Source organism: Pholis gunnellus (assembly GCF_910591455.1).
Source record: "Pholis gunnellus genome assembly, chromosome: 17".
Classification (NCBI taxonomy): Eukaryota; Metazoa; Chordata; class Actinopteri; order Perciformes; family Pholidae; genus Pholis; species Pholis gunnellus.
In genome coordinates this window covers 16,753,299-16,771,854 of record NC_136544.1, presented here as the reverse complement: position 1 = coordinate 16,771,854, position 18,556 = coordinate 16,753,299, and the positions used below count along the sequence as shown (strand labels likewise).

General features: G+C 45.0%; 1 protein-coding gene across 1 annotated transcript; it reads right to left on the bottom strand.

Moving 5' to 3' along the window:
• Positions 1-1,070: 1,070 nt before the first annotated feature.
• kank2 (KN motif and ankyrin repeat domains 2) lies at positions 1,071-17,258 on the bottom strand. Its single transcript, XM_079178271.1, has 13 exons — positions 17,224-17,258; positions 10,980-11,064; positions 8,021-8,103; positions 6,354-7,709; positions 5,961-6,170; positions 5,772-5,880; positions 5,069-5,656; positions 4,899-4,986; positions 4,193-4,412; positions 3,733-3,875; positions 3,311-3,511; positions 3,105-3,203; positions 1,071-2,624 (listed from the first exon to the last, which is right to left on the bottom strand). The coding sequence occupies exons 3-13, from the start codon at positions 8,055-8,057 to the stop codon at positions 2,568-2,570; spliced, it is 3,108 nt and encodes a 1,035-aa protein (XP_079034397.1). The 5' UTR covers positions 8,058-8,103; positions 10,980-11,064; positions 17,224-17,258; the 3' UTR covers positions 1,071-2,567.
• Positions 17,259-18,556: the final 1,298 nt, after the last annotated feature.

Below are 18,556 nucleotides of genomic sequence, written 5' to 3'. Positions count from 1 at the left end.
TTAAAGCAGATGGGCCTGAAAGTCATGCCTCTGAAGACGACAACCTTTCTACGGAGCGAGAAAAGGGATTTGTACCCATCGTCAGTGCAGCATTATTGCCTGAACATCAGCATGGAGGCATGCTAGAAACACAGACAGCTTCCTAACAGTGCTGTTCACAGCCAGAAATGGGCTGTCAAGTTGAAAAAGAAAGCCAATCTGAACGGCTTACAGCAGGAGGTCAGGAGGTCAGGAGGTCACATTTGATCCCTGGTCCTGGAGATTTTGCATCAGACCCATTGTTCTCCCAGAAACCTCTTCATTTTAGTTTTTTCCAGACATGAAGCAACATTTCAGACTGGAATTGAGTGGGTACAAAACACCTTTTACAGGAATTGCAAGGAACATGGAGAAAAAGGGCCACATTGTGTGAGAGCTCCATCTACATCAAAGGGTCTGCTTCCTGATGTGTACAGGCTGGAGCCCGGGTCAAGTCTCCTGCACTTGGTGCTCTGACTTTAGGCATTGCCTCTTCCTGTCGACCTGCTTTTTGTGACAGGTTAGTGTTTGAACATCCACTAATGGAGCATTTGTTTTGTTATAGTATATAAAGTATATCTCTGAGTGTTGAATACCACAGAACAAATATTCCTAATAGTTTACCAAAAATATTACAGTCATTTTGTTTTGGCAACATCAAATAAAAACCATCATCTCACATTTGTTATGCTGTTGGGAATGAAATTGATGAAATTGAGTTGAAGTATACATGTAAACTAAAAAGGGTCACAACCGTTAGGACCCTGTAGATGAGAACAGTGTTGTTCTACACCAGTCATGTGATGGAGACTGAAGAACTTACTTAACTGTGTTAGAACGCCTTCTAGTGGACATTTCATCACATGCACTTCTAATTAGATATCAAATACTTCAAGTCTGTAAAAAAAACTAAACCAATATTGTATAAAACAAACAGGCAAAACAAATAACAGTTAGAACTAAGTAGGATGTAGCACATTGGCTAGTGCAAACTAAACACTGATGGCAACTGACATGCAAACAATATTAATATTGAATAAATACGATATAGAAACAGTGTGGTCCACATTTATTAATTCATTGTTTTTTCAAAATCCACAAATTGGAAGAGGAGAAACACAGTCTAGCATTTTACATAAACCTTCATAAAAGAAACTAAAGAGCTGTGCGATTACATAAAGTAGGCGTGAGCTTAAAAGTTCTAAATGTATAAAAAGATAGATACTTAAATTAAAAAAAAACAAAAGTTTATAAAAATTCAATTGCTCAAAAGTGAATATGAAAATTGTGTAAAAGTCTTTAAAAAGTAATATAAATTTTGACATCAATAGCCTATGCACTTTTGTTCGAGGAATTAGATTTTAGGCAAAATAACTAGCAGTTTATATTGACATATATTATTTTGATATTCACATCTTACGTCCTTTAAAGACCCCAATCAGACACTTCCTGGTTCCCTGACATATCTCACCAGCATGACCACAGAGGTGGCTACACCAGGCCTTTCAGCCATTTCTCAACAAAGTCTCGTTAAATCTTAAAAGCACAGAATATTACAAACACAGAAACACTCTAATCTTTCCTTACTACCATCCCAAATACCTTCAGGTATAAAAATACAAACAGCACAGTCCCGTAGCCTTCAGAGAATAATGTTGCCCTCTTTCTTCCATCACACTGATGCTAGGCCTGTGTTACTATTATCACCACAATATACAGAGTCACAGAGCCGAGAGGAGAGCTGATAGAAGAGACATGTCTTTGGGTTTATTCTGAGAAATGTAGTCGCCGTAGAAAAAGAATGTCTGTCCTCTGGTTAAAAAGGTGAAATAAGTTAACCGTTGCTTGGGAAATAAAAAAATGTGATCCTTGAAGGTGCTGAATTAATAAAAGATTTGAAAAAATCAATATCAAAAATACTCCAGACTTAATAAATCTTGTGTATAAACATTGATATACTGTTGAAGTTAGATTTTTGTAGCACCAATGGCCTACGTGGTGCAAGGACACTTATCCATGAGAGGAGTGGCTTTTGTTATTCCAAATGACTGTGATGGTCACACACACACACAATGATGCTGCTGTGGCAATGCTATTGTACACATTACAATGAAAACACATCGCTCTATATAGCAACTAATATGAGATTCATATGGAGTAAAACTAAAAAGTGTATTATAATGAACCCTAAAATGAAACTCAGTGAACAGTTTGGACTTAAAACCAGTGCTGATAACTGGATCACTGCATGACTAGACTGGTGTCTAAACAGCCGCTAGATGTTCAGTTTTTCAGATTGTAACACACAAGAAATCCATGTTTTCAACCACCACTGTGATTAAAAATAAGACCACAGTGTACAAAAAGAAACGGATAACAATGGTGCAAGCTGTAGTAATTATCTGCACATTATAATGCACTTAAACTATGGAGGGTGAAAACAAACGCACGCACACACAAACTCATTGTTTGTCGTAGTTACAAAGATACAAAAAAAAAAAAATCACGCTGTAGTATGAGTAGTTACTGTGGATTGGCTGTGGGAGGCTTTATTTGGTTTCACCGGCAGGAGGAGAGGAACCCAAGAGAGGAGACTTCGGTGACACCTGAAGAAATTTAAAAAGAAATAAAAACATGGTATTATTGATGAAAACTTTGATGTCATACTTATGTCCTTAGCTAGAACCAAGTATACTACTGATACCTGATTATACAGAGGGGAGGCCTTTATGGCATACAGTAAAAAAAAACAAGCTGCGTGGTTACACTCACAGCTGTCGTAAGGCTGCAGGAAAAATGACAGCTCGAGAGATATGTTTGAGCTTTTTATCATACAGTTTGGTTTCAAATTATTTTTCTAGGATCTTCAATCTGCTTCATCTACCTTTTCTTCAGTTAGTGATTTCCTTCATAACACTCTGCCTTATTGAGGCAGCTGTAAGTGGACAAATCAGTCAATAACTTCTTCCTCTATGGAAGATTTCTACCTGTGTGATTGTTGAATTCTGGAGTAAAATGGTTACTGTAAAAAGGAAGCCCTTTATGACAACAGTAAGTGTGTGTTAGCAGTTTATCAAAGGACTCACAGGGGAAGGAGGCTTTGCAAAGTTGAGGTGAGCATACAGAAGCACTGCAATGTCGTTCTGGCTGGCCTCCAGGGCGATGGACAGAGCTGTGCTGCCGTCCTGAAAGAAACGAGGGGATGAAGGTGAGATGTTTCTGGGCAGGTCTTGTCAATAGAAAAACAGTAAAGAGACAGAGGAACGAAGGTGGAAAGGAAATAAATGCTTACATTGTCAGAGAGGGTCACATCACAGCCCGGCACAGACAGTAGCTGACGCACAATGTCCACGTGACCGTGTTCACACGCACACATGAGTGCTGTGGAGCCGTCGTCATCCCGGATGTTGACCTGCGCCCCACAGGACAGCAGCGCCCGCACCATGTCCCCTCGACCGTGGCTGACCGCGAGCATCAGCGCAGTCTGACCAGCCTACAAACACACATTTAAAATCTTTAAACTCATTTTCAACGTGTGGATCTAATTTCAGAACTATTTGTTTACATGCTGCATCTGGTGACTAAAACTCTGCAGTTCTATCAGACACATTAGTGTGGAGAGTACCAAGGAGCGCATGTAGACGCTCTGTAAGTCACATGGCTTTGGTTGTTTGCGGAGGTGCAGTAAAAGCTAATGAGCAGTAGAGGGCGCACCTGGCTGGCCTTGGCGTTGACATCCCCTGTGCGCAGCAGCTGGAGGACGGTCTGAAGGTCATTGTCAGAGTGGAAGGCGGCCAGCGCTGTCAGCATGATGGCCGTGTAGCCCGCCTTGTTCTGCTTGTCAGCATTACACAGGCCTGTCCGGTAAATAGGGCAATCAGTGAGACAGGTGGTACAACAGCAGCACAAACAATGACAGAGATGTATGACGTGTTGGAGACGGGAATGTTTCAGGCTGAGTGAGTAAAGGAGAACAATTGAACATCTGACATTTTCTTATTTGATTTTAAATATTAATGTTCTTAACTTATAGACATTTAGAGCCCAATATCAGCCACATCTACACTTAAAATCAACCTTATGTACAGTAATCTTGTCTCGCTTTTACTTTTTTCTCATCATCCAAAATCCCACACACTTACACACACACACACACACACACAAACACACTCACCAGTGTCCAGCAGCCGTTTCACCACGGGGAAGTTGGAGTGGGAGACGGTGTAGTGAAGCGCTGTATTCCCGTTGCCGTCTGCCATGTTGATCACAAACTCCAGCAGCTGAGGGGAGACTGAGGCGAAGGTGTTCATATAGGCCTCGACAACAGCCGTGTCCGCTGCTTTGTGACAGGACACGCGCAGCCACTCCTGCAGCACGGTGGTGTAGGCTGCCCTCTGAGGTCAGACACAATGAGGACGATTTGAGACACATGCACACTTGGCAGAAAAAAAGCACAGATCACAGGCACACAGACCGACCACGATAAGCCTATCAAAATCAAATATAAGGAAAAGGTTTGTTGGAAACTGAACCTCTGGGGAAACACACAGGAAATGTGTTGTATACCCTTCATGTACTAAAACCTAAGAGCTCAACACAGCAAATCCTTTTCTCGTTTTTTTGCATTACAAAAGCTTATGTATCCTTAACTAATTCAAACATTTAGCGATGTTATATTAAAAGAAACCTATAACCTCTAGTTTAAAATCTCATCATAAAAAAACATTCCCCTTTTTAAAGAGTCAGGCCAGAGTTCATGATGTTTTATGAATGAGTGAACATTTGAAATAAATCAATCAAAAAGGACACTACTGGATCCAGCAGTGTCGATGCTGAGTGGATTATCTTGGTTGAATGAAGTGAATTAAATGAACACTCACTGCTCCTTGCTGGCTGAAGGCGTTGGGTTCCCCCAGGGCTTTCTGCAGGGCATGAAGAGTTGACATCAGGCTGTCACTCAGGTCCAGTCTGAGACAGATGAGGAGACAACATCAGTCACTGATGCTCATATCATTACATCAGTCCGTTTGTTAACCGTGTGTATGTTTACCTGACTTGCTTGGCTGATGCGGTGGCAGTGTCGTTCGTAAGGCTTTCAGCTGCTGGCTTCGGCTCCGATTGGCTGGAGAGGACGGTTGTCTCTGACTGGACGGTGAACTGCTGCGTGGTAATCTCAGTGGTTTTAGTGACACACAGCGATGGAGAACAGGTGACTGAGCTTTGTTCAGGAGTGGATTCAGTGCTTGATGATGTGGAGGTGATCTCCTGGGTGACTGTGTGCTTTTGCGATGGCCGGTCGACCGTCTCGTTAGCGGCAGCTTCGTTTGCTGGACATGGAGGACTTGGAGAGGAGTCGGAGGCAGTGTCTGTTGCTGGTGACTGGAGGGCTTTGTCTGGCAGTTTTGTGTCTACAGTTGCAGATTGATTGGGACTCTGGTGCGACTCGACTGGTGGCTTGACAGCAGTCTGTTGAGGTACACTGTTGCTTTCTGGAGGCTGGATGGCATTGCTGTGGGTTGTTTTCTGTTGCTGTGCCGCTGAGTCTGACAGTTTTTCTCTGGCTTCGTGATATTCGCTGGAGTCACTCCCCTCATCCGAGCTCTCGCTGCTGCTGTCGTCTGATGATGTGGACTCGTAGCTGCAAGTCAAGAACACGTTTCCCCGTCACACCACATTTTTGCAACTGACACCATTATACCTTCGGCTAAGTACAGTGGTTCAGTGGGTGAGTGGTGAAAATGTTTGACACTTACCCTCCATTGACTCCAATGAACTGTAGGTTCTTCTTTGTAGAGGGAGATCCTGGTTCACCTTCGGCTTTCCGCTTCATAATGGACCTCAGAGAAGACTGGGGAGATGAGGCTGGGAAATGGAACATGATGTGGTCAGAACAAAGGTAGTGATAGTTAAGGGGTGTTCTGACCAGAGTGCAGTCCTCTTACCTGTCTTAGGGCCTTCTTGTGACTGGACAGCCTCTGGGGATGTTTGCACGCCTGTCTCTTCTTCTCTTAAATGCAACAAACTGATCTGATTACCAGACGTGCCTACAGCAACGGCGGGTTTAGCTACCGGCACCGAAGTGGACAACTCGCTCTTTAGGATATCGCGCACCTGCTTGGAGCTGACTGCAATCGGCAGCTCAACTGGAGCATCTGTGAGACAGAAATAAGACTTCAACTTTTCAGTCTTAACTAATCAAATATCTTATGGAGAAATACAAAAAGAAGAAAAGTAAGACATTTGTTAGTTTACTGGTTACACTTATACAATCTAATGCAATCCAATGGCAATGCAATAAATCCTGTCTAATAATCTTAAATGTTAGTGTCAGAGACCTTCAGCTTGTCCTCTGTGGTGGCCCTCCACGACTCCACCCGCTGGCTGAAGGGAGGGGGAGCTGCAGATCTCCGCTCGGAGCAGTGTGCCCACCTCCACCACAGTGGGCTGCTCGACTGTGTACACCTGGATTCCCACAGTCCTCTGTTCCCTCTGTTGGGGCAGCTGTGTGAAGCTGACCAGAGTGTGCAGGCTGCAGCCTTGTGGCTCCTGCCAGCCCACGCTGGTAGCCATGACTGGATGCTCTGCCTGAGGGGCCTTCTGGACCGCTGCAGCCCGCTGCTGCGCATCCTGCAGCTCCTGCACAGTCCTCTTTAGCTGGCCCTCAAGCTGACCCACTTGATTCCTCAGAGCCTTTGTCTCTGGCAGCAGCCCCAGATCCTCCTCCCGAACACCGACTCCCACGTGACGACTGCCCCTCAAGTCCTCTGGTCCCACTCCGATAGTGCGCACTTCCCGCTTTGCATCCGGTCGCGCTCCACCAACAATGACCGTGTCCTCAATCTCACACCCAGAATCCTGAAGCTTGGAGCCGTCGGCTGTGGTGGGGGACAGTGGCTTGTTGTTGCTCTTTGCCCCGGTTATCACCTCTTCTTCAGGGATGTCGATGTAGAGCTCGCCTCTGGGACGACCTCGGTTGAAACTCAGACTATGACCCAAGAACTTCTGGCTCTTCAGCTGGACGCTGAGCTGCCGTTTCTCCTCCTGCAGCACAGAGATTTTGACCTGCAGCACAGGGATGGTCTTCACCTGCTCCTCGAGCTCCCTTATCTTCCTGAGGGCCGTGGCCATCTGCTCCCTGACGTGCTGCAGGTGGGCTGGAGTCGGGGTCACTGGCGTGGACAGGCCAGAACTCAATGGGGTGTAGGATCCGCCTCCACCATGGGCTCGGTTGAAGCTGTGTGCACTGCTGAGCGAGGTGTTAGAGCCTGCCATGCTGCTGTGCATGCTGCCCAGGTTGGAGAATCTCCGCCCCTCTTTCTCCTCCTCCAGCTTCCTGCGTGCATCCAACAGGGTCTTCTCCACCCGGGCACTGCTGAAGCTGGGCCTCTGCGTTGTGTGGTAGCCTGGGGCGCAGTAAGAGTAGGAGGAGTGTCGGCTGTCCATGCTGGTGTTGGAGCACAGAGACTCGGTGGAGGTCCACCAGGAGCCGGTGTAGCCATAGCCACGGGGCAGGGAGCCATAGCGTGGCCGGCGGTGGATGGGTACCTTCTTGATAGTGTTTCCCTTCTCTATGTCATTAACATATTTGAGGAAGTCCAGGTCCAGACGGTAGCCATAGGGGGTCTCCACTGAGTAGGGCGCCTCCTGTTCTTTGCCGTGCAGCGAGGGGGGAGCAGGCGGGTTGAGTTTCCCTGAGGGGGAAGGAAATCAACTTTAAACAAACGGAAATCTGCGTCTAATCTTGGGCTCAGACTTTAGATAACAGCATTAACTTTGGGCTACTGTGTATTTACATATGTACTCTGAAACAATCAGCAAATTAGGCACGGAGTGGAATGGCGCAGTTCCTATAACCTGACCGTATAAGTGTCTGGACAGTATAACTGTTGATTTACTTTGGAAGTTGTCTGACAGTTTAAATCTTAACAAAAATAAGTAATAATCTAAAAATAACTTTATTATCATGTGGAGAAATATCAGTAAAAATAAACAGAAGCTGCACCTGGGAAGCTGGGGTCCATATGCAGCACCTGAGCCATAATGAGCCTGTGGCTGCTTTTCAAACAGTCACCCACCAACTCTCACCTGTGGAGAGAGAGACACACGAGTTGAGTTCATTAATGAGTAAACAATACGGAACAACTAGACTTCCATTCAGAGATATTTAATAAATATATTTTGGTTCATAGACCTTCATCGGGTTACAATAGGAGTACATAAATGAGAAGACAAATAAAATATGTATTACAGGTCGATCACAACCGGTCATCTACATGCATCGGGACGTACGGGGTGCCACGTGGGGACAACATGCTGTTATTGGGGGACTTTGTCTAGGACGCAACTCTGAGGAGGGAAAAAAAACAAAACTGACTGGGTTGTCTAATTTACAGTTCGTAGGTTGGTGAATTTTGAATGAGATGTCCCCTTTAAAAAGAACAAGAGATGCTGTTCTGAATAGAACAGCATAGTTCTGAATAAATTATTGTTCTTTCTAAACGTATTTTTATTTTTCCGTAATGGTCAGAAGTGTTTCTTGCACCACATCATCCTCCTGCCTCCCTTTCTGATTGTATCTGTTCATTTTCAGGAGCATAGCGGGTCACAGTCGATTGTGTGTTTGTTTCTGTTCTGAGCGTTCAGAGAAGAGGAGTTACAGAGGAAAGTTTCCTGGCAGCTAAATCCAAGACAGAGGTTTGAGACTGCCAGTTACAACCTTATTAGGAATCATCGGTGCACGCTAACTTCGCCTCTCAATTCAGGGTTTACAGATACACTCTCTCTCTCTCTCTCTCTCTCTCCCTCACTTTCTCCACATCTTCCCCTCCTATGTCTTCTCTTATTTGTCTTCTTTTTGTGTTTTTCTGGTGCTTTCCTCCCCCCTCACTTCACGTCAGCTGACAATCAGGAGGTTTCAGCTGGTCACAGTTTCCCTCATTCCCCCGCTCAGTACTTCGACACAGAAAGCATAGTGAATTGCTGAGAACTCCAATACACATTTCCCATCAGGGGTAATGCATTTAGAATCTTATTAACTAAAGACTGTGCTCTTTTCTCCCACAGAGAATAACAAAGTGCCAGCAATGACATAGAGCTCACAATGCCAATGCCTGTGAGTTTGTGTCTGCTTGGAAAAGATTAACTTTCTAGGTCATCACTTTGTGGGAATTCAGGATGTAATGTTTAAGCCATCCAAAGCATTACCCAGCTGAACATCCTGATATTCCTTTCGACTTTAAAGGGGCTAGGATCTCTCTCGTGCTGCCTTGTGACCCTCGTCAGTGCTTGCTCGTTTGTGAAAAGTAGGCCGCTTGGAAACACTGACTGAACTGACTTGGTATTTTTGAAGTCCTGCGGCCAGTTTAATGTCCTGGTGCGAGTCCCCTTATCGGTGCCCCTTCATCACCCCGCGTACCAAGATTACTGCTCACACTGTGAGGCATGGAAATACCGTATGCATGCACATACAGACCCATTTCATCATTGACAGAATGAGAAGATTACACTGTTAACTTTATAGGGCACTGACACAAAGCAAACTATATTTTTGCTGACATAGGAATTTATCAGACGTCCTACACTAACATCAAGACTTCCTTATATTAAAGTTTTAGAGAAAAAAAGAAGATAGGGAGCCCTGCATGGATCTAAAAGATATGTTATGTTAAAAACTAAGAATTATAGGCATCGAGGCGAGGCAGTGTGAGCCTCTGTTTATCTCCAGCATGGCATGAGAGCGTTAGATTGATCATGTGCTTCATGTTGTACTGTGCGGTCTGGGTATGCCTACATGTGTGAGAAAGTGAGAACAGGACAGAGAGAAGGGGAGTGGCTGAGAGTGAGCGAGCATGTCTATGTGAGTGTTTGTGTGGAGGACGGCGCCGACAGGGGACAGTTGATGAGATATAATTAGGATCTGCAGTTAGGCAACCAAACGTCCCGGCCCAGCAGACGAGACCGCTCGTCGGCTGCAGTCCCCTTTGACAAATCACATCCACACACAAAAACGGCTTCAAAATGTCTCTCTCTGCTCATTGCTTCTCAGGGTGCCATTCGTCCCACATCACCCCCTCAAAACGCCCACTCCACCAGGCCTCCACATCTGCTTCTCCAACAGTGGCTCATTGGGTGTTTCAGATGTGTCAGCATGTGTGTCTGGGGAGGAGTGGTTGATCTTCCTCCCTCTCTCTCTCTCTCTCTCTCTCTCTCTCTCTCTCGGCTCACAAACAGAGTTCCTTTGAGATGACATCTGAACAGAAACCAGTGTGCGCCCTTCCTCATCGTCACACTGCCATTCTTCAGGCGACTCTCCCTGGCCAGCTTCATCCGGGACAAATGCCTTTGCCCCCATCACAACCCCCCCACACCCCCTACTGCCACATACAGCTGCACACCACACTAACGGAAGTTCTACTCCCTCCATCCCCTGCTATTAAGATTAAGACAGCCCTGGGGGGATAAGATGCAGGTCACCCGTCACAAATTACACATCTGTGGTATGTCCTGTAAGATGTCACGAGAATAACTTCAATATACTGTAGTGGAGCGTCTTTGACATCTCAGCAACTACTACAAAACGCTTATTTTTGCACTCCCAATCATACAGTCTGCTTGACTTACAGCATGTTTATAGATTATTGTGCCTTGAGTGAATCAGTGGATTGAGACCACCCTGAAATGTAATTTAAGATGCCAGGCCTCATTTTGAGGTCAGCTCTCTCAAGTTTATCAAACTCATTGCTCCCATTCATTGAGTCACCTTATTATTATTGCCAATACAAAGGATTAGACCTCAGTATTGCTAGGTCTGAAATACCACTCTTCCCACCACCCAGAGAAGATCTTTTTTTCCACTGCCTTACCGACTCTCTGAGCCTTTGGCGATTACCATTCTGCTCAAGCTTGGGAATGGTTTGTGAATTAGGAAAAGAAGGAAGAGGGATTTATTTTCCGCTTCATACCAGCTGCTTGCGCTGCAGGGACGGGATCTCTCCTCCCCAGGCTCCTTGCTCTCCCTTCCTTCTCTTGCACTCTTACAGTCAGCACCTGTGGGAAACCAGAATAAAGGAAACTTGAACATTGGCAGTCACCGGTTTTGATAGTAGCAGTTTGTAGCCCAGATCACATGAAAATAAAAAGCAGGTATCTGGATAAGTAGTCACCCGGAAGACATCAGGTAAACATGTCAAAAGGTGTGTAGCTCTGTTGACACAGATATGAAAACAGACAGGTTTCAAAAGAGAGGCCACTGTAAACACAGGTAGCGAAGCCGGAAAGAAACATTCTAAAACATTCCAGAGGTTTTGAGTGACGAGCCGGATGTGGACAATGTACCCCCATGAAATGCCAATCACTGTCTGATCTCCTTGTACTGCAGCCTGAACCATGCATATTAGCTGCTCTCCCAACACTTCCCCCCACCCCATTCCTCTCTCCAATACAAGGCCCACTAATCAATTCAAGGCCGGGAGCCTCCCTGCCATGTGATTGGGCAATGTTTTCTGTTTTCTTGCCTCTGTGACTCACACCCCCAAATCCACAGGCGCGCACACACCCTCCAGTTTTTGGTGGGAACAGATCACCTTAAAGCCAGACTGACTTCATGAGCCTTCTAATGCGTTCCCTTCATGGACAGCACAGACTTGAAGGTTGCGCTGTAACCTCTGCATGCATGTCGATCAGATAAGCTGCGTAACTGGGTCTGCTGATTCTCATACATTCTGCTCCGGCTGCTCAGAGTCAGGCTGCTGTCTAAAAAACACCGATGGGTGACCATTGCATCATTTCATAACAAGACGTGTTGTTGTACAGCGCATTGTTTCACATTGTGGTCATGCCAATACCACCGAGGGTGGAGGGGCAGGGGGAGAAACAGACCTTTTAGACTGGAACGACAGCCAAATCACAAAGAACCATTCATTCAGCCCCTAGTTCCACAGCTGGTTCTAATAGAAAGCAAGGAGGGGCATCTCAGAGAGAGAGAGCGAGAGAGAGAGAGAGGCAGAGAGAGAGAGAGAGGCAGAGAGAAAGGGTGTGTGTACGAGTGTGTGGTGAGGAAACTTGCCTCAAAACAAACAAACAGTTGATGAAGCGCTGTTATGGACCCACACACTGACAGAGACGGGAAATAAAAGGACTGAGTGATTGATATCTAGAGGTGCCCCAGGCTCCAAAAAACGTCCGACAATCTGTGCTGCTAATTGCGTATGACACAATATTATGAGTGCATCCCTACCCGTTTATAGAAACTTATATATCAATGCCAAAATCTGCTCTCAAAGGAAAGGATTAAAGCAAGACAACTGTGTGGTTGGCAAATACTTGTGTAACACAAATACCAAACGTTACAGGAGACAACTTGAACTCCCATCGACTCCCACACAGCACAGATGAAAACACTGGCCGAGGCCCGAAGACTCCCACGGATCCACAAACACAGCTGTAGCTTTTAGGTTGATTTATTCTAGTAAGGGCACGCTGATATGAAAGCCAAGTGATTTAGCTTCTTTTAATTTGTCTGACTCCTTTATGATGAATCTGACAGTAGCAACGTTTTGACAACAGATTACAAATGCACCTTTTTCTAATATCACTTTAGCGTAGAAAGGCTCTCAGATGACCACTGCCCCTCTCTTCAAACCAAGCAAAGTGATGTTGCCAAACTGAGACGATATCTGGCAACAGTTTGAAGTCTGACGAAGAAAGGGTTACAGGAAAAGGGAGCTCCATCTTTCTATTCCCAAAGGATCAAGAAACAACCCAGTCACTTCCTCCCAGCCCAGGAGAAAGAGTAACAAGGGGAGGAGAGCGTAAACGGGAAAGAAAGAAGAAAAAAAGGGAGAAGGGGTAAGAAAGAAAGAGAGAGAAAGCAGTGTGCTGTGTGAGGGAGGGTGGGAGAGAAAGAGTGGGAATGTGAGGAAAGAAAGGCAAAACTGCAGGAGGAGGAGGGGGGAAGAAATGCTGCTGAGAGTTTCAGATGGAAAGTTCTCGAATGAGAAGACCATGAGTGTTCTCTGATTTGAGCGCCACCAGTATGAATCACTGCTGCTGACACCAAGATGAAGTCTGCTGCAGCATCAGAACGATCACATCGGCTGAGAGAACTTCTCACAATGAGTTTATACAGTTTAAAAGGACCGTTCCTCATAATCTTAAAAGGCTCCGCCTAGAAGATTACCATCATTTGTGCATTCCTCCCCTAAAAATAGGCCGACAATAGAGAATCCCTATGAGAAGCTGCATTTTGTCTAACCAAATAAAGCTGATTGTTGTTCAGAGGTTTTCCCCTCAGAGTAACAGGCCGCAAAGTCCTCAATATAGACAAGGGGACGAGTTTTAAGTGCTACATAAAGATCACAACAGGAGACACGGCTGTCGATCTATCTACCAAGACTTCTTTGTCCTCCTCTTCACTCTGCAGCACAGATGGCTTCATTCAGCCAAATGGTTCTGCATGAATAATAAATCAGAAAAAAATTACAACAAATCTCTTCCCCGAACACTTTCAGAATGCTAAATGTGGACGCAACAACCGTCGTTTGTCACCAAGCGAAGTGTGGCTGAACGGTGTACGTCACTGCATGACAGACGACTTCACCACATGAACCGAGGCCAGATGATCTCATGTCAACACAGTGTGTGCCTGTGCCGCTGTGTGGTTTTTGACTAATTTGGACTTAAAACTCAGGACAGTGAAATTATAATCCAGTGGGACGTCCCCTCCAGGATTCTCGGCCCTGTTTTTTACATTAAGGAGTGGTGGTATGGAGGAGCACACGGCGCTGGGCTGAGCAGTCTGGCTCGAGTACGGCCAAGAGGAGGAGCCGACCAGCTCCCATTACTCCTGGATCAGGAGCAGAGTAAACACCCGCCAGTCTGCTATTGGTCATTGTGCTGACCTCCAACAGGAAAGTGAGCAAGGGTGGGGCTGAGCGGCAAGGAGCGGCACCGGGAAAGAAGACAAAAAAAAAAAAAAGGGAGAAAATGTAGGAGAAAATTCCTGTGCAGTTGTGGAGGTGGGGATTAAGAATGATGGCGAGAAGAGAGAACTGTGGGGTCTGGAGGGGAGGAAGACGAAGTCCAGATGGCAGTAAGGCGGGCGGTAGGGAGCCGGTCAGAGCAGAGCCGGGGTTAAAAGCGCGGGTCAGCGTGTGTTGTGGCACCGAGCAGAGCGGAGGAAGTAACCTCACTGCAGCGGCCGTGAACTTAAGTGGTTCCCTCCCAGGGATCTAATCAATTGCTTCCTGATTCAGTGAGAGCTGTTGAACTAAAGACTGCGGACATAAAGACAATAAAACAGACCAAGAAAACATCCACCACACTGACCGTTCCAACAAGTGTGTGTGAGCTGTACTGGACAGAAAAGACCATCTTGCTTTTCTGAGTGATTAATGTACTAAAGGAGATGAAGTGAGATTATTTAGGCAGATAATCACAGTCCTTAGTACCTCAAAAGCCAGATTAGACCATATGTTCACTGAAAACGTCTATGCTGGCTGCTGCAATCAATGAAGTTAAGTAGGAGCATTAACCCTCTCTGTCTTGACCAAATCAGGCTGATGTACTTCTGTAATAATGGGCCGTACGTTTATCCCGACTTTAAACTAATCAACCTCTAATACGACTAAGAACTTTGGGTTTGATCATCATAACACAAAGAAAAACAAGCTGCAGGCTGCTTTCAGGGTGAACAACATGAAGAACAGACCGTTTAGGTTTCTAACAGGGCTGGGCGATATGGAGAAAATAAAATATCACAATATTTGAAACCAATTACCTCTATATCGATATTGTAGCGTTGACCATTGGTGGCTTCACAAAATATTTACACAATGAGATTTTTGATAACTAATCATCAGTAATGTGGATATAATCACTAAGTGGTTAAAGGCAAATAATAGAGTCTGGTAAATGGCATCACTTAACTGTAATGCAGCTTTTAAAATCATGAAAAGACAACACTTATGTCATATTACCATATTATCTAAGACAATATCTAGTCTCATAACAAAACATCAATATAACATGGATGCATTGCCCAGCCCTGGGTTCTGATATTACTGGGGTACGTGCAAATACAATAAGAAGAAAAACACACATGACCTGCATGTACATTCACTGAAAATGCCTTTTAAACAGCATTATAGATCTTTATATCGCTAACTTGATCTATTGCAGAGATGGCAATGATCATTAATGCAGTGTATTGTTTTAACAGAACAGTTCATCTATCATGCAGTAAAACTGTCCGGAGTTGCTTATCAGTGGTGGACCTTATAGACAAGCTTCAGGGTGTAATTTCATTAGCGTCACTAAACTATTTAAATGCCCGGCGTGTGGCCCAGCGTGCAAATGGGGTTTATAACCCTGCATTCCTCGACTGCACCCCTGGGTCCAAAAGCTGTAATGAGACAATCACATTCCAGCTCGGTGAAAAAAAAAAAAAAACATCTGAAGAAATCTCCATCTGCACACAAACATGACCAGAGAATCCCAAACTGCGTGTGAGGGACTCCCATGGGGTCTCTGATGGGTTTCCAGGGGGTCCCCAGACAAACGAGGAAGAGTCAGTTTTCACTATTATTGCATGCGCACTCACTAGATCTCAAAACAATAAGGAAATATTCAATTACCTGTTTATTAGGTAAACCTGGCTACAACTAATCCCTGCAGAAAAGTCAATATTAGAAGGTATATTGGGGCCACAGGCCGTGTGACGCCATGAATGACAGCACACAACCCATCTGACTGCCATGCAGCTGCTACGATATTTGGCTGTCCGCTGGGAGGTGATTTAATACAGCCAGCAGCCCACTACACAGGAGCAGGACAGTGGTGTATTGTATGTATGAAGCAGTGAAACTGATGACTACACCCCCACATCCTGCCAACTTTGGCATGTCCCGAATCATCACAACATCTCATGTGTGTACTGGTGATTCAGGGCAGTGTACCACACATGAGACGTACTGACACATATTATGAAACTAACAAGCCTCCATATTAACACAAACTCTCCATGTATGCCTATTAAGACCCAACGTATTAGTTCATTAAGGGAAATCAGTCCGTTTAGAGCCTATACTAGCTTCTGAAAGGCACAAATGTGGATAAATAGACTTTTAAATTGGTTTACCCTCCTCCTGTCCAGCTGACATATAACTCCATCAGCCCTAATCCATCTTCTGAGGATAGAAACTCGTCGGTGACCACTGACTGCGCTACAGGCGGCGAGACGAGCAAATTTGAGAGCGAGAAGCTGTAACGAAAAGCTGACGAACATCTGGAAGTAATGGAAACTTGCAGAATGCACGGACCCACCCTCTCCCCCGAGTCTCCACTGAGCTTTTCATTTAAGAAAGAAATAATAATGAGAAAATGGTTAAATTGTTGCAACAGATCACGTGTAAGGCACGAGGGGAACGTTTCATAATGAAGGGCGGCCAGAAACAAACACCCAAATGTGTTGCTTGTTGCTCGTGACGGGAGGGGGGGGGGGGGGGGGGGTTTGGCAATGCAACCTACAGTATACTACAGTAATCTCGCTCCAACATTGCAACTCTTGAATCAATGCAACAAAAGTTGTGGTCGCGTGGCAAAATCCTCTCTCTGACACCGACTGAACATGGAATCTAGAGCATTTTCTATAGGAGTGTTTACATACACTCCTATAGAAAATGCTTTAATAGACATTTATATTATAATTATCAAACGCAAATAAATAAAAGGTCACCGAAAACTCACGCTTCCGTTTGACAGATTCGCTAATAGTTCATATATGAATATAATTATTATGATCATAATAATATAGAGATGTTATGTTAACGGAGCTTCTCGCCGCCGTGCAGAGCCTCCAATGATGCTCTGAACATAAAGGCACGCACCGGAGGAGGAGCGACCATGAGTCTGTTGAGCATTCCTCTAAAAGGTAAAGAAACACGCGTGTGAAATCAGGAAACCTAATAATTATGAGGAGCGCGTAGTAATATATGTATAACTGAAGCGGGGTTGGTTTTGGGGGATAAAGGACCCGTTACTTCGGAGAGAGGGGGAGAGAGGACCGGGGAATGGGCAGGACCGACGCTTCACAAAAGAAGTCACACTCTCAAGAAGGCGGCTCGTGTGCAGCGCTTTAAAATAACAATCTGACAAAGAGACACACACAGTTTTCAAACGGAGGATTCGCGAGTTATTAGCGGTTCTTACCTGCCCTCTGGATATCCTTTCTGCTGCCTCGGCCCAGGAGCAGCGCTCACTGACGGACACAAAAACACCGCAGCCAAGATGCTCCGAGCCCACCCCCCCTCACCTCCTCTTAAAGGGCCAGCGACCACGAGGCCAATCAGGGAGCTCCCAGTCTGCCTCCATCGCCTCACAGGGTTTTCATTTGCCTCCATGGAGCCATGCTTCTTCATGCACTTGTACAAGAACAGGACCTTCAAGGAAATCAAAAACACCTTCACCAACACTTCAGTGACTTTAAAGGCCATCCATGGCCCTCCATCCATGGCCCTCCACACAAAGAACCTTCTTTTACTTAAGCTAAAGTTGCAATAACTCAACATACTCCACTACAAGACCTACAATATAAATCTTATTGAAGTAAAAGTGCAGGAGTATTAACAGCAAAATAAACTCACTAAGCATAATCTATAACAGTGCATAATATTTTATAAATAATAAGTTTGCATGTAAAATAAATTAATATAAGACTCTGAACTGTAGGAGTAGAAATATAAGGCATGAAACAGAAATGATCTCGTAAGGAACAAGTATCTGCAAAATAAATACAGTACATTGATAAATGTACTTACTTTCCATCATTATATGACCCTCTTAGCTCTTAGTGTTTTAAGGACCTTCACCAAGGGAAGTCCGAGGGCGTCCCAGGTTCTCCATGGACACCAAAGAGCTTCAGCAGGAGGACCTTCCAGATCCTCTGAACACTTTAGGATCTCTGCAAGGAGCAGCAGGGAAACTCAAGCTTCCCGGGAAGTACAAGAACATTCAAGATTCCTCGAGTACCATGAGAAACTCCAAGAACCTCCAAGGACATTAAAGGATCTACAAACCTCAAAATAAACTCAAGGGGAAGAGAGACCAGAGCTTGAATACACATAAAATAAAACTTTATATTTACAGTTTTATTTTCTTTATTTTAACTAAACTGCAGTAGAGTACTGAGTGATCTTGTTTGGTGGAAAACTTCCGGCCCTCACCTCTGATTGACCGAGCCATCGTCTTCGTAAAGTACCTGAACATAAACGCAGCGCCCTTCCTTCTAGTAAAGTAGACCAACATTGCCGGCTATAACGTGGCTCATCGTATCGCCACAGGAAATTAAGACTAATGGTGTGGAAAAGGGAGGCCAGGAAGACATCTGGATCACATCCATCTCTGCCTGGCCTCTATGTAACACAAAGGTTGGTGGATAGTGTTTGTGCGATGTGATTTAGCAGAGGAACCTGAGGGCGGAGGGTTTCAGGTCGTCTTTCAAAAGTCAATAAAAGGTGAACTAATCAGTGAATCAACACTCACT